Source organism: Trachymyrmex cornetzi, unplaced genomic scaffold (assembly GCF_001594075.2).
Source record: "Trachymyrmex cornetzi isolate Tcor2-1 unplaced genomic scaffold, Tcor1.1 scaffold57, whole genome shotgun sequence".
NCBI classification, from domain to species: domain Eukaryota; kingdom Metazoa; phylum Arthropoda; class Insecta; order Hymenoptera; family Formicidae; genus Trachymyrmex; species Trachymyrmex cornetzi.
In genome coordinates, this window is record NW_017299882.1 from 305,346 (window position 1) to 333,029 (window position 27,684).

At 35.1% G+C, this 27,684-nt stretch overlaps 4 protein-coding genes across 8 annotated transcripts; 1 reads left to right on the forward strand and 3 right to left on the reverse strand.

Annotated features, from left to right (window-relative positions):
- Positions 1-1,117: 1,117 nt before the first annotated feature.
- Positions 1,118-6,964, reverse strand: LOC108766052 (jouberin). Its single transcript, XM_018515088.1, has 6 exons — positions 5,292-6,964; positions 4,726-4,871; positions 3,600-3,956; positions 3,269-3,424; positions 2,530-2,975; positions 1,118-2,091 (listed from the first exon to the last, which is right to left on the reverse strand). Exons 1-6 carry the CDS (start codon positions 6,763-6,765, stop codon positions 1,134-1,136), a joined length of 3,537 nt encoding a protein of 1,178 aa, XP_018370590.1. The 5' UTR covers positions 6,766-6,964; the 3' UTR covers positions 1,118-1,133.
- Positions 6,965-8,545: 1,581 nt separating this feature from the next.
- Positions 8,546-14,589, reverse strand: LOC108766143 (dynein, axonemal, intermediate chain 2). Its single transcript, XM_018515258.1, has 11 exons — positions 14,323-14,589; positions 14,087-14,248; positions 13,743-14,001; positions 13,410-13,663; positions 13,185-13,344; positions 12,784-12,976; positions 12,584-12,719; positions 12,376-12,522; positions 11,722-11,937; positions 11,580-11,640; positions 8,546-8,847 (listed from the first exon to the last, which is right to left on the reverse strand). The coding sequence occupies exons 1-11, from the start codon at positions 14,500-14,502 to the stop codon at positions 8,555-8,557; spliced, it is 2,061 nt and encodes a 686-aa protein (XP_018370760.1). The 5' UTR covers positions 14,503-14,589; the 3' UTR covers positions 8,546-8,554.
- A 118-nt stretch (positions 14,590-14,707) lies between these two features.
- On the reverse strand, positions 14,708-23,090 carry Pdi (protein disulfide isomerase). 2 transcript variants are annotated; one of them, XM_018515257.1, is made up of 12 exons: positions 22,687-23,090; positions 19,953-20,284; positions 19,640-19,777; positions 19,295-19,525; positions 18,841-19,212; positions 18,625-18,753; positions 18,448-18,534; positions 16,714-16,923; positions 16,151-16,621; positions 15,500-15,841; positions 15,144-15,420; positions 14,708-15,052 (listed from the first exon to the last, which is right to left on the reverse strand). In XM_018515257.1, the coding sequence occupies exons 1-12, from the start codon at positions 22,835-22,837 to the stop codon at positions 14,799-14,801; spliced, it is 2,994 nt and encodes a 997-aa protein (XP_018370759.1). In that variant the 5' UTR covers positions 22,838-23,090; the 3' UTR covers positions 14,708-14,798. The 2 variants fall into 2 exon arrangements, with proteins under 2 accessions (XP_018370759.1, XP_018370758.1); XM_018515256.1 differs by lacking the exons at positions 14,708-15,052; positions 15,144-15,420; positions 15,500-15,841; positions 16,151-16,621; positions 16,714-16,923 and adding an exon at positions 17,683-18,300 and having other exon boundaries at positions 22,687-23,074.
- A 242-nt stretch (positions 23,091-23,332) lies between these two features.
- On the forward strand, positions 23,333-27,542 carry LOC108766040 (methyltransferase-like protein 22). Of its 4 annotated transcripts, none has more exons than XM_018515062.1 (7): positions 23,333-23,614; positions 23,728-24,129; positions 25,405-25,477; positions 25,556-25,687; positions 25,751-25,936; positions 26,003-26,170; positions 26,262-27,542. In XM_018515062.1, exons 2-7 carry the CDS (start codon positions 24,019-24,021, stop codon positions 26,558-26,560), a joined length of 969 nt encoding a protein of 322 aa, XP_018370564.1. In that variant the 5' UTR covers positions 23,333-23,614; positions 23,728-24,018; the 3' UTR covers positions 26,561-27,542. The 4 variants fall into 4 exon arrangements, with proteins under 4 accessions (XP_018370564.1, XP_018370563.1, XP_018370565.1 ...); XM_018515061.1 differs by having other exon boundaries at positions 23,333-23,610; positions 23,739-24,129; XM_018515063.1 differs by having other exon boundaries at positions 23,335-23,610; positions 23,728-24,127.
- The last annotated feature ends 142 nt before the right edge of the window (positions 27,543-27,684 follow it).

Below are 27,684 nucleotides of genomic sequence, written 5' to 3' on the forward strand. Positions count from 1 at the left end.
AACCAATTTTCTTCAAAGGAGTGCACTTTAAAAGTGCGCCTTTTATCAATTGGATGTAAAAAAAAATGTGTCCTATATTTTTGTCTAGAAAACAACATTCGAAGCTCATCAAAATCGGACAGGAACACTTCCATGAGTTACCTGTAAAGTTTTATTTTTTTCCGTCACGGTTACGCATTGATACGCACATAGGCGTTACAAAAAGGAATAACAATGATTATTTTAAGTCTTAATAAGATTTGTTAGTTTTGTTATTTAAAAATTTTCTTTTTTCTGTAAGTATCAAAAGATATGAGCAAAAGAGATAACACACATATAAATAAAATTTTTCGAGGAAATTATTCGTTTTCATGTAAAGGCTTGTATACAATTTATACGCGTGTGTTACAATAGTTTTTCTTAACATTTACCGTTATGAATCAAGTTTTTGTTGTCACGCATGAGCAGATATGTAATTGTAAACCGTTGAACTTGTAACAAAGTGCAGTTTATTTACAAAGAAGTTTTATTATAATTTTGTTGTATTTCTTGAAGACATTAATTTTATGTCGAGTATTCTTTAACAACGTTATATTATATCCCCTTTAATTTTTTGTCGTTTAATTTTGCAAAGTTAATTTATGATATATATTAAACAGAACAGTATGATTGTCTAATGACAAAAGATTGGCTGTGTATAATATATTAATTAACTAAGTAACAGCATTCCATATCTATAAATAAAGAAATTACATCTATACATGTATAATTTCTATATATGTATATTTATATATAAAATACACACACACATACACACACACACACACACACATACATGTACGTTGAATATTACATGATTAATCGCTTCTGATACGTGATTTGACCTGAATTGTATTACCTTTTTTGCCATATTGTAAGTGTGTCATTAGAAATTCTCACAAGATTTATTTGTAATGAATATATTTTTATTTTTCTATTGATCTGCAACTAAAGTTACAGCATATAAAATAAAGTTTATGTATAATTTTTTCCACATGCATTTTATTTTTTTTATACATAAATAAAATGTAAGATAGAACACTATCATCATGTTAACGGGACCAAATATAAGAAAATTAAGCTGAAAAAAGGATCGGTGTAAGAAATTATATCACTTATGCTCGCTCATTCTCTATGAGGAATGTAACATTACTAATCCGTGAACTATCGCTCCCAATCGTTTGGACGGAATCTTTCTCCTCAGCTGTAACAACATTTTTATTGAAGTTCGACATTTCCACGATATAAGTACCAGTGCTGTCCGGGGAGCTTATGTGCAACGACGTATCTGTTTTTTTTAACGCAACTGCCGAATTGCGAAAATCAGACGAATGATTCGAATTCTTGGATACAATCGTGGAGCTAGACTGCGTATTGTTACCATCATGGGATCTTATGGAGTTCACGGCGCAATCGTCGAGAAGTATATCTCGTTGCAAATCGATGTTGGACGCATTGTTGATCCAAGAACCACAGCGCTCGTTCGCGCTGGAACTCTGTTTGGCGACGTCTTCAAACATTGAATTCCCGAATAATATTGAGTCGATCTTTTCAATAATATTGTGAAGTCGATCCCAGCTCTTCTTCCTCCAATTTCGCTCCATTTCTCTCGAGTAATGCGGCATTGTCCACAGTCGCCCATAATCATTATTTTCAATTTGTATTATCGTGTGATCGGCTGTTAAATGATCAGGCAAAGAGGGCATTTCCTTCCTGCCTGCTGCGTTAGGTTTACTCTGTCGAGGGCAGCTCAAGGCATTCAAGATCACTTCATTACCTCGACTTTGTGACGCATCTTCCGTAAGATGTAATCCAACGTCGTTCCCACTGGCGTCTTTATTGTATCTCAGAACACGTACTGACGTGGGACTGCCGAATATCGAATATGCCAAGACGTGATCGTAGGGATGGTAATCCACACAGGTAACAATTGTCTTAGCCGAACTACGTTCATTATTCGTGTACTTGGCTACGAGTTTACCTGTCTCCAAATTCCAGATATTCAATACGGAATCCTCGCTACCGCATATAACAAACCCACCGCAGGGAGATATACAGGCTTTCAATTGTATTCTATAAATAAGAAAGAAAAGAGACTCACTACGATAGATCGAATTAACAAAAAAGTTTAATTAAAAAATGAACGAGTACGAGACAGAACGAGAAGCAGTAGTGATAAAACAAATATAAAGTGCAACAGAGATTTGGAGAAACAAAGCTAGGCGTAACATAAAAGAGGTTGATAAAAAATGGAGAAAAAAGTGTGAAGTGGACCTATAAATTTAAAAAAGGATGTAAAAAAATAGAATAAGGAAGGAAATTAACATACCGAAAAAAAATATTGAGAAAAAAGTTAAGAAAAATGGAAGAAAGAAGGTAATAAAAAAAGGAAAGAATCCAATACTATTAAACGTTGTCTTCGTATATCATGGGATATATATAACGAAAGTTAATTGCAATGTTTGAGAACGCGAATGTTAGAAATGTATAAAAAATGTTTGTCCAACGTGCCTTTGATTGTTCAGCCGTTTATACTTTTGCAATACCACACCGGTCGCGAGATCCAGCATTCGCAAGCCATTATCTCTCGAATGTACGAGGAGTCTAGACTCCAGGGGATGCAGAACGATCGTGTTGATAACGACACCCTCGATCTCGCGAATTTTTATCTTCTTCAAAATACATCCTGTCCTCTTAGATATCTTACTGTCTATGCGAATTGTCCAAAGAATTATCAATCCCACGCTATCGGCGGTAATCAAGTTACCGTTTTTTTGAAAGACCATCGAATTGACGAAACCCTCGTGGCCTTCCAATTCCTGGTTCAATTCTCGCTTCCTTGATCTCCTGTCGTTCACCCAAATGCGAACTACTCGATCGTAACATCCTGTCGCCACGATCGTCACATTGCCGGGCCCGTACTTGGCGCAATAGACATACGAAGGATGTGGCAGCATCTGCAATAAATTTGTTTTATGTACGTTTATATTAAACACAAATTTTCCTTTAACAATACATTTTAAAGACGATCTCTCGCAGATTATGTTTCAAACAATTTTACTCAATATCTAACAATTTAAATTTTTTAATTACAATAAAAATACTTATTAGAAAAAATTAACGCGAATCTGCTAAAACGCATTTATTGTTGCCAATAAAATGCACAGTTTTAGATATTTACAAAATTAAAACCTTATAATTAAAAATTAATATCATCATTAATCTTAAGTGGATAAATATGAATAATGACCTCGATGTGCTGTACGATTTGACTGCGAACGTCCCAAATACGTGCCGTTTGATCCGCTGACGCCGACAACAGGCAATGATCGTCGCTGGACCAATTTAGAGAGTACACGAAAGCCTTGTGACCGAGAAATCGAACATGGATCTTGCCGGTTTCGACCTGAAATCGAAATAATGATCAACACAATTGATAACAATTTGAACACAAATAAAAACAACTGAATTTTACGATCTTATTGCCTCAGAAAATTTTAATTATCTTTTTCACTCTTTTGTTTCATTCTCCTCTCCTTTAGTCGCGGTATTTGTTTGCGATATCTATGATATTGACGCACCTTGTAAACGACAATTGAATAATAGTACTCCTCGGAATGGACGCAAGCCAGATACTTGCCGTCGTTGCTGAAGGCGACGTAGAAGCAGCCTTTTTCGCTCACTTCCGTCTCGAACATCTTCTCATTCGGAATTTTGCAAGATTGAGCTGCTAATCGCGCCCATTTAGGGAGACCTATCGACTCCGACGTACATTTTGAAAGATCCCGCAAGTCGTTTTGTGATTCGTCAAGGAGATCGTTTATTGGCAGCTTTTGATAAAGCACTGACTCGAGTTTTGGCGGTGGGATTGATGTCACTGTTACCAGGAGACTGCTGGGATATTTGTCCCTATTATTCGACTGCCACCAAGTGTAAACCTATATGCAAAACAAAAGCAGTAAAAGTTTGTCCGATATGACATCCCTGATGAAAATAAAAATCGGAGCGTAAGTTGAATGTAATGGGAGAGTAACAGAAGCGTAAATAAAACTTTTAGAAGGCGAAAATTGGAACAACGAAAAGAAGCATTTATGCTTCTTTTATATTTTGATGTTTTAATATTCGCCTTCTAGAAGTTTCGTTTACGCTTCTGTTACTCTCCCATTACATCTGATCTACGCTCCAATTTTCATCAGGGATATTGTTGCAAAACTTTATGTAAATCACCCTAAAAAGATCTTAAAGCTTCTAGTCCTTCGCTATAGATATATACGTTAGTTTTACGAAAAAGTGAAAATCGTATTCTGAAGGTAAAAAGTTAACAATCTTTCTTTTTTTGTGATAAATTACGTTCATTGTTCATTACAGCCAATAATAGAATTCAATGTAATGTTTATGCCAAAAGCTTCCATCTGGTTTTTTTAAAGAACCCAAATAATAGAGCGACGTTGAAAGACGACATAAAGATACTCGTTGTGGTTTGCAAACTATCCTGTTATTATCCTAAAAATTTTTCTAAAAATTTTTATGCGAATTGAAAAAACACTTTAGAAAGTGATGAATCAAAGCGGAACACATAGACAGTTTTTAGGAAATGTGTAGAAAGTGTAAAAAATTGGCAATGCCAATTTTTGGCAAATGCCAAAGAAATAAAGAAAATACTAAAGAAATTTGAACTAAAGAATCGGTAATAAAAACGGTAAATACCTCGCACTTTCGTCTTCCGTATTTTTTAAAGCTCCGTCTAGGTTTGTAAAGTTGCAATCGCACTTTTTTGTCCGTATGAAGAATGTTATTGGTTCCTACGGGCTTAAGAAATGCCCAGGCAATTTTGTTCCAGCATCCCTCGCTACCTGAATTGTCAAACGTGAATTATTAGATTTTTAGCAAGCAAAAAAACTCAATACAATTCTAAACGAAATTATAAGAGTTCCTAAATATATTGCAACACAGATATTATGTATTAATAATGTTTACAATCGAATAATTTATTTAACTTATTTCTAGCTCTTGACATTAACAAACCTCCGTTCTTGAGAATTTAATTGTTGATTATTTAATTGTTATCGTACTTTCAAAAGCGCGTAATTTATATGTTAATCACTTGACGTAAATAAAATAATTAATTTAGAAAAAACGAAAAAATTAACTCTTTCATGTAAAATTGCATTTAAAAAAGACAACTAAAATAATTAATCCTCATGCATTCTCATTATCATTTTTCGAACAAACTAGCTAGATAATATACTTATAAGATTTGAGCAGAAATTTACCAATTTTGTCATAACTGATGCTCGCGTCGGCGAAGTTCAGGAGCTCTATAATTTCGAAGAGAATCACCACTTGTTCGCCATCCTCGCGTCTCATGATCGCGTCGAAGTTGTGTTCAAAGATGAGCTCCTCTTCCCAGACTGGTATCATCGATCTATTCTTCTTGAAGTCAAACTTGCCGGTGATCATCGGTTGAAGATACGTACCGGCGCTCTCTGTGCTCTTCAGATATGAACCCGTGTGAGCCTCCACGATATGAACCCTGACCATCGGTCGCCTTACGCTCACGTAATCGGCTTCCAGCACATCCGCCCGATGAATCGTTACGGAAATAAATTTCATCTCTTCCTTCTCCTTCGTCTCCTTTTCCTGTTTACGTTTCTTTTTCCTCTTTCTTCTCACCCTTGTATCTGTCTCTGTCATCGAATTAGCATCTCTCGCGGATGAGCTGACGAGCACATCTTCACCGGAAGACTCCTTCTTCTTGAGCAACGATCGCTCTCTCCTCCTGGATCGATCGCGTGTCGTTTCCGGTTTGGACCTCCGGCTGCTCAAGACTCGTTCCTCGGAGGCGATCGAGCTCGATCGAACATCAGTGATTCTCTCCAGACTCGAATCGCTATTCCTTCGGCTTTCCGAAAATCTCGCTTTCGAAGAACGATCGTCGCTTTCCACCGCGAGACGTTCGCTCATCACCGATTCCTGTCGATGCCTCCTCGAAGAGCCGCTGGATGTAATCCCAGCGTCGTCCACGTCCTCGACGTTCGAGCGATCGCTCAGTCTCCTCATTTCAATCTTGGTGCTCTCTCGATTATGATCAGTCTCGATCCGGAGCACCTCGTCCTCGTTATCGGACACGAACGCCGGATTGTCGAAGAGGATGGCGTCACTCCGCCGCAAGTTGGTTCGCGGTGCTGGTACCGGCGTTTTACGCGAGTCTTCGATCAACGGGGATGCGTCGTCGCTCGTCTCGGGTAACCGGATCACACCGGCGTCCTTGGACCAGCGTTTCCGCGGTGGCTTTTTCGAATCTACTTCCGTTTCGTTCGCCACGGTGTTCCATTGCTTCCTGCGCCGCGGTTTCTCCTCGAGAGACTCGTTTCTCTGTCTCGGAGCCTCGAACTCCTCTATCAGATCCAACGACTCCACCATCAAATCATCGTGTTTGGGAAGATCCTTCGAGGAACTCTTGCGATCAGAGGAACGATTCCGACGTCTTTCACTCACTCGCGAAGAAACTTTGGAACTTTGGGAGGATCGTTCCGAGGATCGTTTAGTCTCCTTATCGATCGTAATATCATTTTCATTGTTTTGTTGTTGTCGTTGACTTGAACTTTCACCCGCGTGGTGAACGTCCACGATGACGTTCATCGTCTTCGGCGACATCGCGTTCTCCGTCGACTCGTCGAAGAAAGAGGAAACGTTGCGCGATCTCCTTAATCTCCTACCTCTCGTGGACTCCGCGGACTTGGCCATCTCTGCGACTTCGAGTGTCTTGAGGCTGCAACTGACGCTCACTGTTAATAGAAAGAAGGTCGTCTACGAGAGAATATCGCGTGTGCTCCACTTGTGCGAGCCGATCGATCACTCATGAAACTTGCGAATACACTTAACCGTGATATCATCGCAGCCCTGAAGAAAATAATTCTGTCCTCGTTGTAATCTTCATTAATATTCACGTACATATGTAGACTTAATTTACTCGCGTTGTATAAATTCTACTTAACTACGTTCGCCAGGAGAACGGTGTTACTAACTGACGGCACACCAGGTGTGGGAGTGATTACGTTCAGCAGTAGCATGGATCGATCGATACGGGAACGACGGCGGCGACCACGAACCCAGAACTCAAGTCCTTCATACATTTCCTCAATTTTTGTGCGAATTAATCCTGCGTTTTAATCTACAAATTACTGTATTTGTACGATAAAATGGGATAAAATAAAAATTAATTCTTTCCACCATCGAGCTCTTTAATACACACTTCTCTCTGGATAAATCACTTTCATTTAGTTTCTCTTTGTAATATATCATGCTCCTTGTAATATATAATCGAATTTATTAGCATCTTATTTCACTAAATTTCTATGATTTATAATTGCAAGTCGGATTATTGATTTTTATCTTTTACTTTTCTGATATAAAACTCACCTTTTGATCCTCGATTTAAATTAACTGTGGGCAATCACAGACCAAAAAAACTGCATTATCTTATATATTCAAATTTGTTTCTTTAAAGCTGTACATCAGTGATGCACAATCTGCGACCCACCTGTGAAGCGTTTGCGAATTGCCGGTTCATAGTCGCAAATATAAAATCTGCACATTTTCTATTTTATAGCAGCCCGAAAGATTTAACCTGTTTCTGAAAATGGACCTTATAAAAATAGTCTTTAAAAAGTTGCGTGTCACTAGCGTGCATAAAAGCTTTGCAAACTGTCTCTATATATTTTACTTACGTTCTCCATTCAAAATAAAATAGGTATATTCGCAACCTAAAAAAGCAGTCGGGAAGATAAATCGCAACAAAGAAAACAATAGATCCAAATTAAAAGTGATGTAGGTGACAGCTAACAATTCCTTTAATGGTACTTATTCAAACATGTACTAAAAAAAGAAAAAAGAGGAGAAAATAAGTAATGGCACAATAACATGGCAACTTGCAGAATAGTTCGGGAACAATTGTCTGCAACTGACGCGACTTTTGGTTCTAACGAATTAAATTCCCGTTTTTCCAATGATATTCGCTAAATTATAGTTATATTTGCTGAACTACTTATGGTATTATTTTGGCTCTTTTACAAATAAAATTAATTATTTCATATCACATTAATGTAATAATTATAACTACAATATAAATAATAAAAAAAAGAGAAAAAAAGAAAATAAGGAAAAATAAAATGTAATTTAAAAAAATTTGTTGAATAATTATCTCTTTCATGGATTACATTATCTCATATCGCTTTATTGCAGTAAACAGTAAATTACAATATGATAAGAAAAAAGAGAAAAAAAAGAAAAAAAAAAGAAAAAATACAATTAAAAAAGATTCATTAAATAATTATTTGGCAATGAAAAGATCTGACTGATTAATCGATTTAGTTATAATCGTTTTGCAATTCATTTTTTTTTCAATAAACATTTATCTTGAAGTAATTGAAGTATAATTAGATCTGGAGACGCGGTAGTATCTCGACGTTAAGTAAACGTCACGACGTATATGCAGATGATTTCGAATCTCATTGTGATTCCTCGATGGTACTTTTCACGCAGCCATAACATAATAAGTTTGAAGCACGTTGACAGCATCCTTGAGTTTGAGATGGAACAACTCCAGATCATTTAGCATAGAAATCAATACTCCAATAGAATTGACATCTAGTAGGATATCCGTGAGCTTGTGAGGCATAAAATTCGGGTATATATTATAAACCAGCGGATATAAATACTGCCCCAGTATCTGCCTTTGTTTCCATCGTGGAAATTGGAACAATGTTGATAAATCAAGCTGCACATTTTGCGAATTTTGCGCGGGATTCGTCGTATACATATCTCTTTCTATTTAACAAAAAAAAATTATTAATCATTTTAGTTATTGAATAAATCGCTGATATAATATAATTCATATAAATTATAAACAATTTACCGTTAAACATCTTACATTCTATATGGTATAAGTGCCTTTATGAGTCGACACAAAGTGACAGTGTGTAAATATATTTTATTCAATAAAAAATATAAATCTATATACGTTTCTCCCTCGGTCCTCTTCAGTAAATACAATAAAAGGCTACGAACTAAACTAATATGAAATAAATGCAAATATTAAATCTGTTTGGTGTGATCCATTCAAGTAGATATCAGACTTGATGAAATATGGGAAGATAATTTCGCAAGATTCCTCAAATATATTTAATCCAAGCAGAATGATATCAAAGTGACAAATTTAAACAATAAAGTTTTTTGTCAATATATATTTAGGTTTTATATTAAAGTTACGGTACTTACATGTAATTGTTGTGAGGAAAAAGCACTCGAGGAATTACCAGTACAAAGGCTAAATGTGTAATGAGACAATAATACAGAAATTGACTATGTCAAGACCGTTGAAGAGAGGGAAACGAGTTATAATAAATAAAAATATGTAAAATCTAAAAGTTTCGTGTTTTTCTGCAAATTAAGACCATTTGTCTGTTTATGTATCCTTTCTGAGATTAGTCTTTTTTGTAAAATATGTTGTTCATCTAAAATTTTAACATTGTCCCAATCAAACTCATGTGAACTCTCCAGTCTACGTTTCGTGATTACCGATCTCTATTCCAATTAATATGTTTCCTGTGCTCGTTAATCTTCGTTTTCAAAGGCCTACTCATTTGCCCTACATAGGACGCGTCACAGTCTTTACATGCTATTTTGTAAACTACATTGATGTGAGACAAGACAAGAAATTTATCCTTAAGTACCTTAATGAATTTCTATAGATTATTAACACCTTTGTATGCCATATTCAAGTTGGGCTTTCTTAAAAAATCTTTATTTTTTCCGATATCTTGAAGAGATAATAAAATCCCTGCATTTGATTTTACATTTATTTTTGCTGGTATTATTGGAATTGTGTTGGTGAATTTGTTCGAATTTTTTATGTAATCGTATTAATGATGTTCAAAATTAATCTTAGCGGATATCTGTTACTTAGCAAGATTTTGATGATTTCATCGAAATTTTTCTTGTGAAACCTACGGTGAGACAACAGGAGGACCCTATCTACCAAGCTCATCACCCAATTTCTGACTCAATGGATGTTGGGAAAAATAATTTAATAGCGACAGGATATATCATATGTGAGTACATTGTTATCCTTTATTATGGTCACCTCCATATTATGGTGGCTCATAAAAGTATTTATACCATTATATAGATTTATTTCGATTGAGTCTGATCTCACTATATGTTAACATTTTACATTACTATATTTGAAAATTATTGGAAAATTAGTAGTGATGTTTAATATGTAACAGACAAAAATATATGAGTTTTGTAATAATAAATGTGCGATAGATTCAAGATTTATCGCATTCCAGCAACACAAGTGACACAAGTAAAAAATATAAAATTGTTCGGGAGAGAGGAAAGAAAATTATGTATTTTAAAATATAATTCAGTAAAAAGTATGATGAACTCTCGAATTGCTCTGCATATTATTTAGTCAGAAATTCTTAAAAATCACAGAGATCGTGAATTTTTTTAAACTATTATAACTATACAATCGTAATCACTTTCAATCAAAATTATATTTTTGCAATTAAATTATTATACCATTAAACGAAACGATAAAATAAAAGAATATGCGTTCTTTTTATTCACAATTTTTTTCTCCATTACTAGATTCCGACTTGTCATTGAAATAATTAACATGATTCGGTTCAAATACTTACTTGTTGTGTAATTGCAAAGAAACGCAGAATTAGAAACAGGACGAGAAATGTTCTTGCTAAGCGTGAAACAAGTTGACTGACTTTGATTTGAACGTCAAATATTAGGAAGGATAGGGAGAAAGAATGCAAACAGGGATGTTTCATGAAATAATTTCGAAGCACCTCCTATCTTTTTATTTCTACCAATACCTGAAAATAGAAAGTAGAGGGGAGTCAAAATGGAGGGAAAAGGGCAAACGGGGAAAGCAAGAAAAATCTGAGAAAAAGTTGAAGAAAAAACGAAAGATGGAAAGGACAAGAGCGATTTGTCTATATTATATAGAATGCGTAAAAAAATCAGAGACACGGTATAATAGTGTCTTGGCATTAAAATAAGCGCAGCGATACCATAGCAACATCAACTCTCCATCTATAATCTGAATCATTTTTTGGCGAAATTTTACTCTCAAATTTCACTCGTATTGTTGCTCAAATTTCAATTTTTATTAAATAAAGATTTTAACGTTTAAAAACTATTTGGTAATGTAATAGAGATGTTGAGAAATAACTCTGAATTTTTTTTGAAAGTCTAAAACACGAAGAACAGTAAAAAACTTTGGCCGAAGAAAAAAACTCTAATTGCAGACGGAAAGAGTAAAATACGCTTACAAACGATGGATTAATATTAAAAATATTACAAAATTATTATTTTAACACATATTTGATTCTTCAATTGTTTTAACAAAATACTTCCTCTCAGAATATTTATTTCTTATAATGTGTACTGTGAAGTAAGCAAAAATATCTTATGTTAAATTATATTCGCAATTAAATTGCTTACATTAACTTACGTAATTAGTTTAACTTATATCGCACCGTTCTGCATCACATTGTTATTCAATTCAACCGTATTTGCTTCCGCTTGTCGCGTTAATTCCTGTAGTATAATAATCGGTATTTAAAAATATATCTGCGCGGAGTTGATTAGTTTATCGTTAAGTGAAAAAAATCCCCTTACCGTATTAATTATATTTTCGTATTCCTGTTCGCATTGCACTATTAGTGTGTTTTTCAAACCGGTAGAAGATTCCTTAGACTCTTCCCGTTCATCTGGTTTCAAGGAAGCATCGGTAAAATCTGACTCACCATGCATCTTCAAAGTCCTCATTTTCAATCGTTGTTCCCTATTTTTTGCTTCTATTACCTTTTCACGGCGCGTTTCACGATCGAGAAGCTAAAGAAACGAATATAACTCGACAGTATTACCATACGAATTATAATGTCAGAAACAATAATTTGCAAAACGTGCAAATATTTTTCTTGCGCTATACATTGAGATAAATTAAAAATAAACTACTCATTTCGCTCATTATATCACAGATCATTCAAGATGTTATCTAAAAATTTCTCTTTTAAAAATATATTAAAAATTCAAAACTAAATAATTAAAATATAATAAAATATATAATCAATTATATATAATAATATTAATTTAGACTGAGTGGTTCTTGATCCGATTGTCGTTTTGTTTTAATTTGGAATAATATTAATAATTATTATTAATTAGATATATCATTAGAAGTTGATGTAGCAAGATATTCTTTTACTCTTTTTTATAGTTCTAATAGGATAATAGGCAAAAATACATTCTTTATCAAAATCTAATATTTACCGCGGTTAATAGCAGTTTATCGTTCTTTTGATTGACCGTTAAAGCTTCCGAAAATTCGAGCAGATAAGTCGAGCCCTTTTTATTTGCCACTGCAGCCAGTTGACCCTGCTCATGCGGTCGTAAACAGGTCAAACTTTCATCGCAGACCTTCGAAAGAATTATATTGTTAAAATTTATTTACGTGATAGCCTAGTTAGTAATTAGATACCTTTATGCTAAGAACTGGGCTGTCCTCCTGAATCAAAAAATCCCACACATCTAAAGTCCCATCAACTTTGATCAAATAATACACAGAATAACGCGTAGCACTCCATGCACCGCCCGTTAAAAAGTCTCGATGACCGCTAAAAAACATCGAACCAAAGTCGTAAAGTTTTCTAAATGTTCCATTATCCCATTTAAACTTACGGTGTCCATGCTATGCAGGATTCTCTACAATCTTCCGACCAAATTCTCGAAGTCCAATCACCGACTGTCAAAAAGTTTTTTACGAACGTTGGGTTTCTTTCCAGACTTATAACCGGTCCGTACTGGGCTCTAAATCTAGTTGCAATCTTTTCACCGGGCGTTTTACCTTTGCGATTTCCTGATATTACAATACCTAAAGAACGAAACTGTTTTCATAGTTTTATCACATAATATATTTCTTTTTCATAAAAATGTATAATTAAATTCGTTATCAGATTCGTTTCGTTAATTTATTTCTTGCATTTAAAATTCTATTTTTTATTACTTTAGAATTTTATGTTGAAATATAATTATTTAAGTTATATCTAAACGTGTAATTTACTCAACAATATTTATTATACCGTTTTCCAAGCCACACATGAAACGCGTTCCCATTGAAGGTTCGAATTGAAGAGTCGAGATACCGGTAGCTTTGTCCACGTTTTGATTTTCTGGCTTCGATAAATCTATTACTAAAGTTTCTGTTGGAACTTGCAACTTTCTGGTATCCCACCACTTTATCTACAAACAAGTATTCAGATATGCGGACTCATTGTCGATAATCGCTGTTTTGAACAAAATTATACCTGTCCGTCTTTCGAGGCGCTAAAAAATTCGGTACCAGTCTTGGAATTAATCCATAGGGTTTTATCACAGGGATCTCTATGACTAAATTCAACCGAACTGATGTCTATTATTTCTGGACCTCTTCTAAGATCCCAACAACCCACCTGTCCAGTTATCAGACCACCTATCAAGGTGTTGCTATCCTTAGGGCTGTACTCCAACGTCAGGATCGGACAAAAAGGTTTTAGCGTTATGTAAGGATTATTTGGATTCTCTATGGAATAATTTTTCGTAAATATACCAATCAACGATCAATCAGCTTCGATCTTGGCTATATCGTTTACTCAACGCACCTACTTCCCAGATGTACGACGTGTAATTGCTGCTAAAAGTTTTTTTGAAATCAACGTTGCAATAACTAGCCGCAAAGCGATTACCTTGATCTGGCGACCACGACAGATGAGTGATCTGCCGTTTCATCGTTAAAGGATCACGGTAAACGTTCACCGTGCGCGAGAAAGCTCTTTGTATCAGCGGGATCGCTTCCACATCAGCGAAATATTCTTCGTAAATGTTGCAAGCATTGTTTTGTAAAATACAGTGCTCCATCGACTTGAAAAGAATATTTCTTATAAATAATTCTGAATGTATAAAATAATTTCAATAATTTTAAAAGAACGACAAAAGAAATGTTTACAGGTAGCAACTGAAGCATCGTATGAATATACAATTCATCTTTCTCGATCTTACGTCTATATCTGACTGTCTGTTCTAGATCCTTCATATTTATGTCCTTTGGCCAGCCACCCTCATAATGAAACATTTTATTATCCTTATATGTTGCAGTAGTTGTATTTACCTTAACACATACATTACGTATAAAAATTTTGCTGTACGTTTTCCCACAAATGTCATTCATTAAAATATTTTTACCTCGTGAACCGCAAAGACTTTACTGCATTGCGTAGCGTGTGTCACGGGATCCATTCTAACATAATTACTCATCAACGCTGGATTCGATTTGACTTCCACTTCTGTTTTGTCGAAGTCGGAGAAATTGCATTTCTTCCCGAAATGCATTCTCTTCTTCGTATAAGCGTACTCCGAATCCATTGTGTACAAAGATAACTTAAACTATATGTAGGGAAATACACAACTTTAGGATAATTTCGCTTTTACAATTTTAGTGTCGGATATCAAAATTTTATTTTCTACACTTATTAAGAAATACTTAATGGCACAAAACGGTTCAATTGTTATTAACACAATAATGTCATAAAAGTCATAACAAAAAATACATTTCTGTATAATTCCAATCTATGATTTCACGAAAAGTGGATAATCAATTAGACAGTACACACACACAGTGTGGTTACTATAGTAACAGAGAATATATCATGGTGTAAGATTTAGCTATCGGTCTTCGCTAAAACCGGCACTTCGGGATTTAAACCTTGGTAGAGAATGAACAATGTTTTGTATGCTTGTGCGTACTCTGCGTTTGCAGGCTCGATATTAGATTTAACGGTGGGTATCACGTCGCGTAAAACAATTTCGATTAATATATTCAGATACTTGGTACGCTGTAACTTTTGTATTGCTTCGTACAGCGATAATAATTGCTTCTTGTTACAGTATCTTATATTGTAAGTTTTAGAAAAATCTACAACAAAATTTAGAAATTGAGATCAGCGTAATTAGATTAATTATATTAAAATTTAAAGCTGTGATTAATATACAAAATGTGAATTTACTTTTAAAGTGCTCCATACAGGAAATATTCCAAATGCCGTTCGACATCCATCCTCTTGTCAAAGAAAGATTATATGGGTCTTTTGTAATCGGTTTTGCAATATTCTTAATATCATACTGCTTAAAAGAGGCTCCTACTTCAGTGGAAGCAATTTTCATGTCATTGGACTGGCTCGAATTTAAATCTTCAGTAAGAATGCTACTAAATACAGTTATTGATTTTGCTGCCTTATTAAGCAAGTGAGGCTCTTCTAACAAATGATCTTGCATGGTTATATTCTGCAACAATTATAAATAATACAAGGAATCGGTCTTGTATAATTTCAACGCTCTTCCTCCTTCCACTTACATTACTTACCATTGCTTCGAATTCTTTTAGAAAAGTGTTAAATGATTTCTGGAATCTATCCTCATTAATGTCATTCGAGCTATCGGCTTCAGTTTTTAAAAATGCATAATAAGTTCTCAATACTTTAACAATTTCATTCGGCACATTAAAATGTCGGAGCGCTTCCACTACATCTATCGCTACAATTTGTTCTTGAACAGACTGATGTCCATCATTTCCATGCAATGGACAATCGTTCTTAATATTCCCGGGAGAAGAAATTGATGTACTCTCGGTAGATTGTTGTGTCATTTTATGTATCAAATCGCTTAATTCAGCAGCTGATGCTTCAGGCGGTAGAGACTTTCTTGACTGAAATAAAAACGCGCAATAAAAAATTACATAAAAAATTTTTCAATATTCTATTATATCTGATAATATTAAAGATTATGCGTTTCGCGGGTTTTCTTTGTGTCCAGATCCATTCTTGGTATGCCAACGTTTCGTGAACCTTGCAGTCCACTTCATCAGGGCGAGGAACAGCCTGATACTTGGCATACCAAGAATGGATCTGGACACGGAGAAAACCCGCGAAACGCATAATCTTTATGTAGAAAGCACCCGTGGAAATCTCAAGAATATTATCTGATAATATTGTACAATTGTATCATTGCTGCATACATTTTGCGGAATATCATCAGGATCATCGCCAATTTGTAGTTTATTTGCTGAACTTATCTTCTTAATGTTTAATTTATTTTCCAGTATAAAATTCTTCCCTTTATGTAACTTTCCTGCAACTTTTGCAGATGACGCCTTTGATTGCATCGTTTCAATTGCATTACTTCGCTTTGTAATGTCGATAGATTTTTTCGTCACGACAGAAGTTACTTTATCGTTTTGAAGTGCACTTGATTTTTTACAATGGGGGTTTTTAGCGGTATTTGTTTTTTGCGTTGTAATGTTGGTTTTCGAAACTTTCTTGCGATCGCTAGTCGACGCAGAATTGGATAGATAAATTTTTTCAACTGTATCTTTTCTTAAAGGTTTTTTTTTTGATGCTACGTTAAGCTTTAATTTTTCCCGCAATTCCTGCGCAAGAACGATCGCTCTGCTTATTCCCGCGGCGATCTCTTCAGCTTCGTTTTCATTCTATTAATTAATAATAAATAAAACAAATTCATGTCAACTTATACATATAAGCAGAACATAAATTAAAAGTAAAAATATATAAATCAAATCACGATTACTTTTTTACAAATACAAATGTTTTCGTTGGTTCGTTTTTCAACGACGGTTTTCATCTGCCACGGTTTTAAAACGAATGCTGCTTCGTCACAATCTTTTCTCAATATTTCCTTCACTTCCTCTGTGATTAACAAAGTGTTATGCAACAGTTCGTATAAATTCGACAAATTCAACGTACGGTCCATTACTCCCGAATGTCTGCGATCCTAGTAAAAGAAATACAAACAAAACGTTATCATAGAAAAATAGTGAGAAATAAATGAGGCAAAAAGAAATATGCCACTCAAAGCGTTAACAAATAATATAATCATTGCCTAAGGCAACAAGATAACCATAAATACCTGTTTACGTGAAATGTAATGGTTGTGTAGCCATCCATCATTTTTTTCACTTATGTAAACACATTAAAATTGACTACCGGATACAAGTTGAACACGCGAGCTTGAGAAGTCATACGTATAGAAAAAATGTTAAAAATTATATTTATATATACAATGTATTGTATACAGCATACATTTATATATATATATAGAAATGGTAATAAAAAATAGACGTAAACCAGAATAGAATATATATAATCTTCATATATTAAGAATAATATGCATATATATATCTATATCTATATATATTATGTATATATATATACATATATATATGTAATTTACTTTTTTCTTTTTTTCACAATATGTGCCTCATACTTTTTTCTTTTTTTCACAATATGTGCCTCATCGCTAATTTCCTAGAGTTTCAGTCAATTGAAACTAGGAGAACATTGAAACGGCTGCCTATCCTAACTAATATATCTAAAACCATCACTCTTCATGATAGTTTTAAATGCTATAAATTGGAAATGTGTTTATAAACCGCTAGCTCTCATAGAGCACTCGAAGATTCGTTTCCGCTTGTGCGCCGCCACGAGCAACGAATCATGTAGACATCTGTCGATAAAATAAGTCTTTATAAAAATAAAGAGTGACTTCAAGATGTTTTTAGATTAATAATTTATCTTCGCGTCCCACGTTCCACACTATGGAATAATAAAAGCGCGAAACTATGATAACGTCACAGTTTTCAGAGGGCAAAAAGTCACATAAAGTTAACATGCGTAACACAAATGGCGTAACCATATAGAGAGACGAACAATATTTATGTTATTATTGCGTACATTAAATACCTCAAATATATTGTAAACTCTTATAAATCTTTGTTTGCGTAATTTGTATTTTACTATCAAGATAAAGTAATTCTACATATTACGGAAGTACGCCATTTGAGCTGATATCAGTTGTGACGATAACCCTGTGAAAAACAGCGAACAAAATTCTTAATTACAAATTGTACACTGCGATTTACCTAAACTTAATTCCTAAAGTAACAAATGTGTGAGGATGAACCATCAATATTTTTTTATCTTTATAAGAAATGAAATATTTCTGTAAAGCGGAAAATTGTAGAGTTCATTGACTGGATGCAGGAAATACAACAGACGAGTCAATGTTGATTTTACTTCTTATAATAATGATTATGTGCGTTTACAGCTCGTCCTTCCTTGGCACATCATCGTCCTCATCTTCTTCCTGAGCCTGTGACAAAATAAATAATGAAAAATAATTGTAATATAAGATTATACTTCATAAAATTCTAAAAGATATTCTCGGCATAATTTATTATCTTTTAGGAAAAAATTTTTGTACTATTCCTTTTTAATTAAAAATAATTCCTTGACATACCTCTTCTGCAGCTTCGCCATACGCGCCACCGCTTTCGATAAATTTGGAAAGACCTTCAAGCGTCCTCTCTCCGTTATATTCCACAGCCTACAGCAACAAAATAAGTTATCAAAATAAATACATTTCCAACGTACTGTAAATATAAGGTTGAGGGATGGATGTAAGAAAGGTTCGTACCTCATTCGTCTCCTTCTTATAGAGTGTCAGCGTAGGGAAGTTCAGAACCTTTATATCCTCCAATTCATTAGCAGTGGCATCCATTTTTGCGATGACCAATTTATCATTGTCCTTGTATTTTTCGCCAAGCTAAAATTAACATGTTCGATGATAAACAAAATTACCTATCAATTACCTGTATTATCTGTATCTATTACAATTAAAATTCCAACATACTTGGTCATAAATGGGCGCTAACTGCTGACAATGGCCGCACCAAGGAGCGTAGAATTCAACAAAAACATCCCTTTCCTTGTCAAAAGCAATCTCGTGGAAGTTCGTGCCGACGAGAACCTTAACCGGATTCTTGTTCCAGTCCTCTGGCAAGTCTTGGGTAAGCAGGTGTCGTTTCAGTTTGCCCTCTACGAAAGCAGTGACAAATTCCAGGATATTCTCGGTGGTTATCTCTGGTTTCTCAGGCTTGTACTTAGCCATGTCCTGTTCAAGCTTGATAAGCCGCATAGCGGGCACATCAGCTTTTTTCAAACCGAAGAACTCCAAAATTCGTTCGTGATCGGTTTCATCACAATTGATTGTCACAAACAAAACCTATGCATAGATATTTTGAAGTATTATATCGATTCCTTTTTAAAATGATATAGCGAGATGAGTGATGCATAAACTTTCATACCTCGCTACGGTACTTCTTCGCTGGTTCTTGAATTCCTTCGATATATTTGTCAAAGTGACCGGCTTCTTTACTGAGGAAAAGCAACAAGTGGCTCTTGATATCTCCACTGAAGATTTTCTGCGCCGTATCCTGGTTGAATTCGACAACCAGAGGTAACGAAAATACGGAGATAAAGTTCTGTATAGCTGTAGTCGTATACTCTCCATCAAAGACGGCTTTACCTTCATCGAACTACAAAGAATACAGATTAATCAGATTTGAGATTACGATTTCAAAAAATAGAAATTTATTTGATTCGTGATTGTTTTAATATTGATATTATACAGTGCACTGGTATAGACGTACCTTCTTAAATAGCACGATCTTTTCATCTTCAATTCCGTATTCGCTGAACACTTCGTCGGCGCTTGTAATACCAAACACATGATCATCTACTGTGCTACCAACTTCCAAGAATACCTTGGCGGCATCACTTGTAACGTCCTAATAAAGTCGTTATATATGTATATAAACAGGTAAGCTGTTGCAACAGATTACTCTTCATTATTATAATAATTTATAAAAACGAAAGATATAAAGTGATTCAGTATTAGTAGATAAAAAATAGAAAATTATTGGCGTGAGAAAAGGGTCACAAAATAGAAGATTGCGATTGTACCTTAAAGAATCCAACAATGGCGACTTTGTGTGCCTCGATAAATGCTTTAGCTTCGTCAACCGTGGGCAGATCTTTGGCAGGAGGACCAGTCTTCTTGAGCAGCCAGTTCACAATTTCGTCAGCCTGACGGCCACCGGTGTAGTCGATCTGAATTCCTTTACGGTAAAACTTGAGAGTGGGATATCCTCTCACTAAGTGTTTCTCAGTGAGTGCCGATTCAACTGTCGCATCTATTTTGCCCAATTTGATTGGTGAGTTAGTTTCCTCTAATTTCTTTGCCGCCTTAGCATACTCGGGTGCCAATGCTTTGCAGTGTCCACACCACGGGGCATCTACGACCAAGAAATATACATATTACATACGTATATAAATAGGTAAGCTGTGTGATTATTTTTTAGTATTCCTGATTATATAATAAAGTCGTTATACGGTAATAATAGTTTAAAATGTGAAATGTGTATTATTAGTAGATAAAAGTAGAAAACACACAAGGAACATAAGAAAGGATGATTGTAATTATACCTTAGCCTTAAAGAATCCAACAATGGTAACATCGTGTACCTCGATAAATATACCTTAGCTAAATTACATGTAATTTATACAATTATATATAAATAATTACCTAAACGTTTAACACAAATCTAATTGGCCTCGTATGTTGAACAAAAAATGTTATCAAACGCTTACTACAAATTTTGTCGACAAAAAGGCACCAAATTTAATACGAATTTCGTTATATTTTATGAAATTGGCAACAAATATACAATAAAATTCGCTGACAAAATATTGACAATAAATTGAAAGCAAAATTATACAAAGCTTACTGACAATCTGATAAATTATCAGTGATAACAAATTAAAAAACTGATCAAAACCAAAATTAACTAAAGTTTTGCTCGGTTTATGTTGATAATTTGTTCTCAAGTTATATCAGTAAGTTTTGTCAGCAAAACTTAATATGAATATACAAGCTTAATATGGATATAGTTAATGCCAATTTTTTTACTAAATATTTTGATCAAATTTAGCAGCAAATTGCAAATATTTTGCTGACTGAGAATAAGCGAAGAAGGCCATACCCAGTCAAAATCTTGGTGCCCATTAATACTTTTACGTGAATCTTACAAATATAAGTGTGGTTTATTGCAACTTGTGGAAGTACTTGTTGGCATATAAGATATATATAATCATCCTATTGCAATTTCTATTTCAATATTACAAAATTTAATTTTTTAAATTTACATTTTCTCATGATCGATAAGTTAGATCTAAAAATCATTCTAGCTTTATATCGGAGAGTAAGATACATTAAGATTCATGGATTTTGAAGAAATCAAAACTGTTCAGTTCTAAAAAATAAAATATCAAAAAAAAAGAAAAATATCAGAGAATCGTCTAATGTTGCTTTATTTCAAAAATATAAATCGTATTCTCGAAATATTCTAAACATTTACTCGTTAACATCGAATTATTAGGATACCATATGGTCGTTTAAGTTTTGAGGTCGACAAAGTGGTAAATAGCGATCTAAAATTGTAATAATCAGCGTATCGAACTTCGATTCCGATAAAAGAAAGCGATTAATTCTTTCCGTTAATGCGTCGAATTTGTATCATTTTTGAATGCTGCGTCCGTATAAATATAGAATATGCCCGTTACAGCCGTCATTGTCCTCGTCATCAACACCATTATCATAACGTGACGTTACACTCGGTCTCATAATCGTCAGACGATTTGCAAGGCGCATACGACCGTGTATAACGGTAAAAAAAAAGCCAAGAAGTAAGAACCGTCTTTACAGCTGCACTTCCTGCACTCGAGCTCTCGACTGGAATGAGAGAGAGAGAGTGAGAGAGAGAGAGAGAGAGGAGGTACAGAAAGATCAACGGGGAGAAAAATGTTAGAAACGGAGGCTGCGAGGGGGCGACCGAAGGACGCTGGACGCGATGAATAAATATCGATAAATAAATATAGACGACCGTCTCGAAGACGCACGTCGTCCAAATATGGATCTTCTCGGGGCATTTTTTGCAATTTTTTTTTTCTCTTTGTGACCGATTTCCACAGATTTCCTCATCAAACGCTGAGAAAAGCAGAAAGGAGGGGAGAAAGAGATCGCGAAAAAAAACTGACAGAATCTTCGGAACTCCAAAAGGAGTTTAGAAGAAGAAGAAGACGAAGTATTTCGACCGAGGGACGATCATCGCTAAAAAGTCGCGTGTCGCTAACCGGTCCCCCATCACCGTCCTCGAGGATGCCCGAGTGATGACGTGTACGGGGTTCGCATCTGGCAGAACCGGCGAACCTGCGAGCGAGTCGGCAAATCGCACGGTAGACGTATCTCAATATTCCCGACGTGGATTCATCTTCCTCGACGTTCCCGTCAACCTTGACTCTTCCTTTGCCCTCCGGTACTCACCTATCATCTCCGGTCGCGGAGCGCGAGTACAGAAAGTGCAGGCGCGAGAGTGCAGCTCCTCCGCGAAAAAGCAACAGATACAAGGCGTACGAACCTACGAATTCGATGAGTGTACGCGAATTCGCGACTCGCCCTCGGAGCGTGCTCCGAGGAGATCGGGTTACGTTCAGAGGAACTTCACCCGGGTATTATCTTATCTTTCTTCACCGAATTTGGATAAACAACGAAAATGATACCCGAGTGCATCCGGTACAAATTAAGTTCTGAACGCACAACCGAAGCGCAGCGGGAGACGTACATATATCATATACTTACAGAACTCGAGGAGCACGTAATCGTTGTCCTGGATGACGCTGTCGAAGTTGTCCTTGGTAACCACGAGGACTCCATCCTCGACTTCGACCTTGGCGAGGGAGGTCGCGACCAGGCAGAGTGCCGTGAAACAGAATACACCAACGGGTTTCATGACGATCCGAATACCTCACTTTCTTTCCTTTTGTCTGTCTTTCTCTCTTTTCTTCGCGTTTCCTGCGCGTCGAAGCGCGACCTGCCTCGCTGAGACGAAGACGTCGTCGGGGACGAGGACGAAAGAGACCGGGAAGACCACCACCGTCCGCGAGGAGAACGCGCGATGAATGAGCGAGCGCGACGCTGCGTCGGCGGGTTAGAAGCTGTGGCTCTCGACTCGCGTTGGCTCCGCGGCCTCATACGCGTGGCATCGTCCTCATCGTGGGGATCGCTGATTGGCTGCCTCCCCGGCATCCGCGGCCGCCCGCGCGTCATCCTCCGACCGCGACAGGCATTACCCACTGCCGCACACTGCCGCGCACTGCCGCGCCGGTCGCGAGATTTAAGTTCCCAAATAAGTCCTCGAATTTCATTCGTTGTAGAGATCCTTGAGATCAAAATGACTAAAGCGAGCGAATTCATTAGATGTGATCAATCAAATTATAAATATTCCATTAAATTCACTCACTTTTGTCATTTATTTTATCTCGTTTCGAGATGTACGATTGACCTCACGCGCGCGAAGGACGATATAAACGATAAGCTCGCAAATCAGTGACACAAATAATCGTTGACAGATTAAAATAGCAACGAAATCGCGTCTTGTTTTGGCGAGAAAACCGCGATTTGTGACCTCGGTTGAAATCAGTCGCGGTCATCGCCACGTATTACCGTTCGACGATTAGCTCGAAAGTATAATATTTTGGACAGATACAATCGAATAGGACGGAGGTCGGTTCGATTTTTATATTTTCTTTATTTATTCTTGCATTGATTAATATTCAGATATACTGTTTGAGCAATTTGTATATTCAACAAATGGATAATGATTTTAAAAAGCTCCGGTAGTGTTTTTGCAGCTTTATCGACGGCGCTTGGCTGTCAAAATCACGTGGCGTCGCAATGGCGCCGTACAGTAAAGCGATATTGGCGATTTAACGATTTAACAATGCTGGATGATGCAGTCGAAGTCAGGAGAGACGAACGGGCTAGATTTTAAAGTCCGCAAGATCTACAGACGTCATAAAGGCAGACAGATTAAGTTCAAATGACTCCGATCTCGATTTGATCGAATTAAAAGGTCATAACCACAACATCTGTTGACGTTCGTGCAATCGCACGGTTGAAGTAAATGGCAAAATGACAGGCACAGCTGACGAAAATGCCACGAGGAAGGCGGAGATTGAGATCACGTCGTCGAGGAAACGACGCGCGGCGCAACGATTGTCCATTCAAAACGCGTTCCAAGGTGTAATAATTAAGCCTCTTTTAATAGATTAATAAAGCGATTGATAATAGTATAGTATTTTTTCTTTTTATATTTATGATTCTCTTTGTGATTTTCAAGAATATACGTTGAGATTCATTGTGTTTTCTTTAAATGGAAGTGATTGATCTGAAAATAATTATCTAGTTTTTCTGGGGTGACAATCACCTGAGATGTTTTTACATCCCAAAAGTTATTATTAACTACATAATACATATTAATCATTCTACAAATTATTAGTATAGATTTAGTTCAAATCCACAAAATTTTTGCATTTAAAACAAGATATATATTAGTGAAGAGAAAACAAAAATTATAAATGCAGAAAGGATAAGTAACATTAGTATTTAAGATCATTATGTGTGTATAGATTTATTCAATATTTTCTAAAAAGTAAAGGAAAGTATATATTCTCGATCAGCAAAGAAAAATTACAATAGAAAAACATGGAAAATATGAAAAGTATTATAGATGAGCTTTATTTTCTTGCTGTTGAGGTATAAAAAATCAGGTGGTTATTCCTTATAAGTTATGATACAATAAAATATCTTTTTGAAAACCTTGACAACAGATGTGGTAATAAAGGCATGTACGCATGTAAATTGATAAAAATTTTATTCTTGTATAAATATTTATTATTATCGATACATTTTATTGTCACTATAAAATGCGTATCTTTTGTACGTCTTTGAACAATAAAACTTTACCATCAGAAAATTATTGTAAATTGAGCAAAACAAGATTTTTTTAAGCAGTATAATTTAACTTTGAAGAGATTGAACGTAGATTACTCAATACAGTAATAATACAGAGCAACGTGATAGTATAAGATTATGGATTATATAATTGTCGTGTTAAGACACAAATTCCCGAAATAAATGCAGTCACGAGGCTATAATATTGGGCAGTCACGACGCGCTTCATTATCGTGTCGTGAGCGTCGCAGCACGAAATCGATTCCTGATTTATTTACGCGCGTTAATCCCCGACTCGAGCGATGTAATGCTTCACCGAATCTTTATCATTAATATATTTATATTGCAAACGAATTAGTACGTTACGAGTGAAATATAATGAGCTATTATATCATCTACTCTGTACATATATTTATTAAATATCGATAAATTAATAATGAAATTGTATGACCTATATAAATAATCCGTAGTACGATAATCAATAATTACGTAATATCTACTGATCATCAATTTAAAAAGAAATAAAATAAAAGTTGATTAACATTGATCTTTTTGTTTGCTAAGACGGCGATGCATAAAGTAACATCGGAAATATACACAGAAAATGATCAAATCTCTGAGGAGCTTGACAATGGCAGTAAGTTATGTTTAACGAATAATTAAATGATAAAAATAACGCTTAATGCACGTCCTAACGTTCAACAATTGGTTTCAGATGCAGTGACTGAATTCACTTTTAAATGCCCATCTTACATGATTGAGACAGAATCCACAGCCGAGACGCTAAATTATGACAGTGACGATGATCTAGATGTAGATAGAGACAAAGAAGGAGTAATTCTAATAGGTACAGAATCAATTATCGTGTATTCTCGTGTGTATAAACATATTCAGTAAATTGTATTTACAGAGCATAGTGTATCTACAGAGCTCAATTTAGTCGGTTTACAAGTGTGGAGAGCCGCTCTCTTGTTAGCCGACTACATTCTGTCGCATCAGGACTTGTTTAGAAATCAAATAATTCTAGAATTAGGATCTGGGGTTGGTCTGACCAGCATCGTAGCGAGTTACTTAGCTAAAGAAGTCATTTGCACTGGTAATGAAAATACTAGTTGAAACCCGTCTGTTGAAAATTTCAATCCTATTTGTTCAAATATTCCAGATATCAACGTAGGTGATATATTAAATCTAATTGAACGGAATTTTCTGAGGAATTATACGTACATTAGATCGGGTTTTCATATCGAAGAAGTAAATTTTTTAAACTTAGAATGGCCGAAAAAGTTGGAGGAGAAATTGCAAAGCGCAAATATTGTATTGGCTGCGGACGGTAAACTTAATAATTGTATATTTCAACAATGTAAAATAGATATATAAGAAGCGTGATAATTGTATTATATACTTCTTTTTTTTATTTATAGTGATATACGATGACAAAATCACGGATGGATTTGTCCGCACATTGACGAAACTTCTATATACGAAAAAGAAAAAGATAATTTACATTGCTCTCGAGAAAAGATATGTTTTCACTGTCGCCGATTTGGATACCATTGCTCCGATGTACGAAGAATTTTTACGTTGCGTCGAAAAGTACAAAATGAATTGGTCTGTAGATTACATTAATATAGATTTCCCGCGCTACTTCAAATATGATAGAGTCAAACATTTGGTTTTAATGAAGATACAGAACAATACAAGATCTGTTGCACATACATAACGAATAGTTTTTCAATTAGATACGCAAATAATATATTACGATAACACGTAATATGTTACCGTAATTATCATAAAGTATTTATGACAATATTCTAAAGAGAAAGAGAGCTTGCCACATTAAGAACAAGATCTCTATAGACATATATTTAACAAAATATAGTATCACAATTAATGTAAGTTGTAAAAAATAATTATATATTTAAAACAAGGTTGTTTGATGAACATGTACGTTTGTCAATACATAATACGAAACAAACGGTAAAAATTTAGCACAATTTTTAAACATGATTTAATTTAAGCTAAGCAATTTCGAAATTATTCTTTTAATCCTTAGATCATTTTACATAACGAATAAGAAACGATAATCTAAGGATTAATAAAAGGAAAAAACATAGATATTCGGAGTGTGTGATAAAAATGACTATATAATCTACATTTCTCACGTCCACATATTTATTTCGTCATTTAATTCCCTATTTACAACCTACCATGGATAATATTATTGGACAGTGAATTGGAAGTCGCTCGAAGAGAACGATAATTCCGTTGAACTTAAATGCTCCGGCGGCATATCCTAAGATTAAAAAATTTCATTAGACTACCTACGATATAAAGAAGACAATATGTATAAAGGAATGTAAGCGCTTCTTCGAACGACCACGGCAGTAGAAGTTGTATATGTTACACGCAAAGTCATAACATTTCTAATATGATATACTAGAGGTCTGAATCGCTCGCGAAAAAACGACGATCACTAAAGAATGAGTCGAATGATTAATCTCATTAATTATAATCGAACTGAGATGATTTTATGAAATTTAGGAATAACGATGAATAACTATCATTATTTCTTAAGTATCGTCGACCATCGCTCTGCGAATTCAGGCCTGCGCTTGGTTTGGTAAAAGGCACTTTCACTCTACCGATCCGTCTCGATGTAGAAAATGTAAAGTATAATTTACAGCCTCACAGATTTTTTTTTTATACTTTTTTATGTACGTGTATGTCTGTGTGCATATATATTATGTATTATATACATAATTATCATATATAAATATATGTATATATAATTGTTATATACAATTATGTAATTATTTATAATTATTATATACATAATACCTAAAA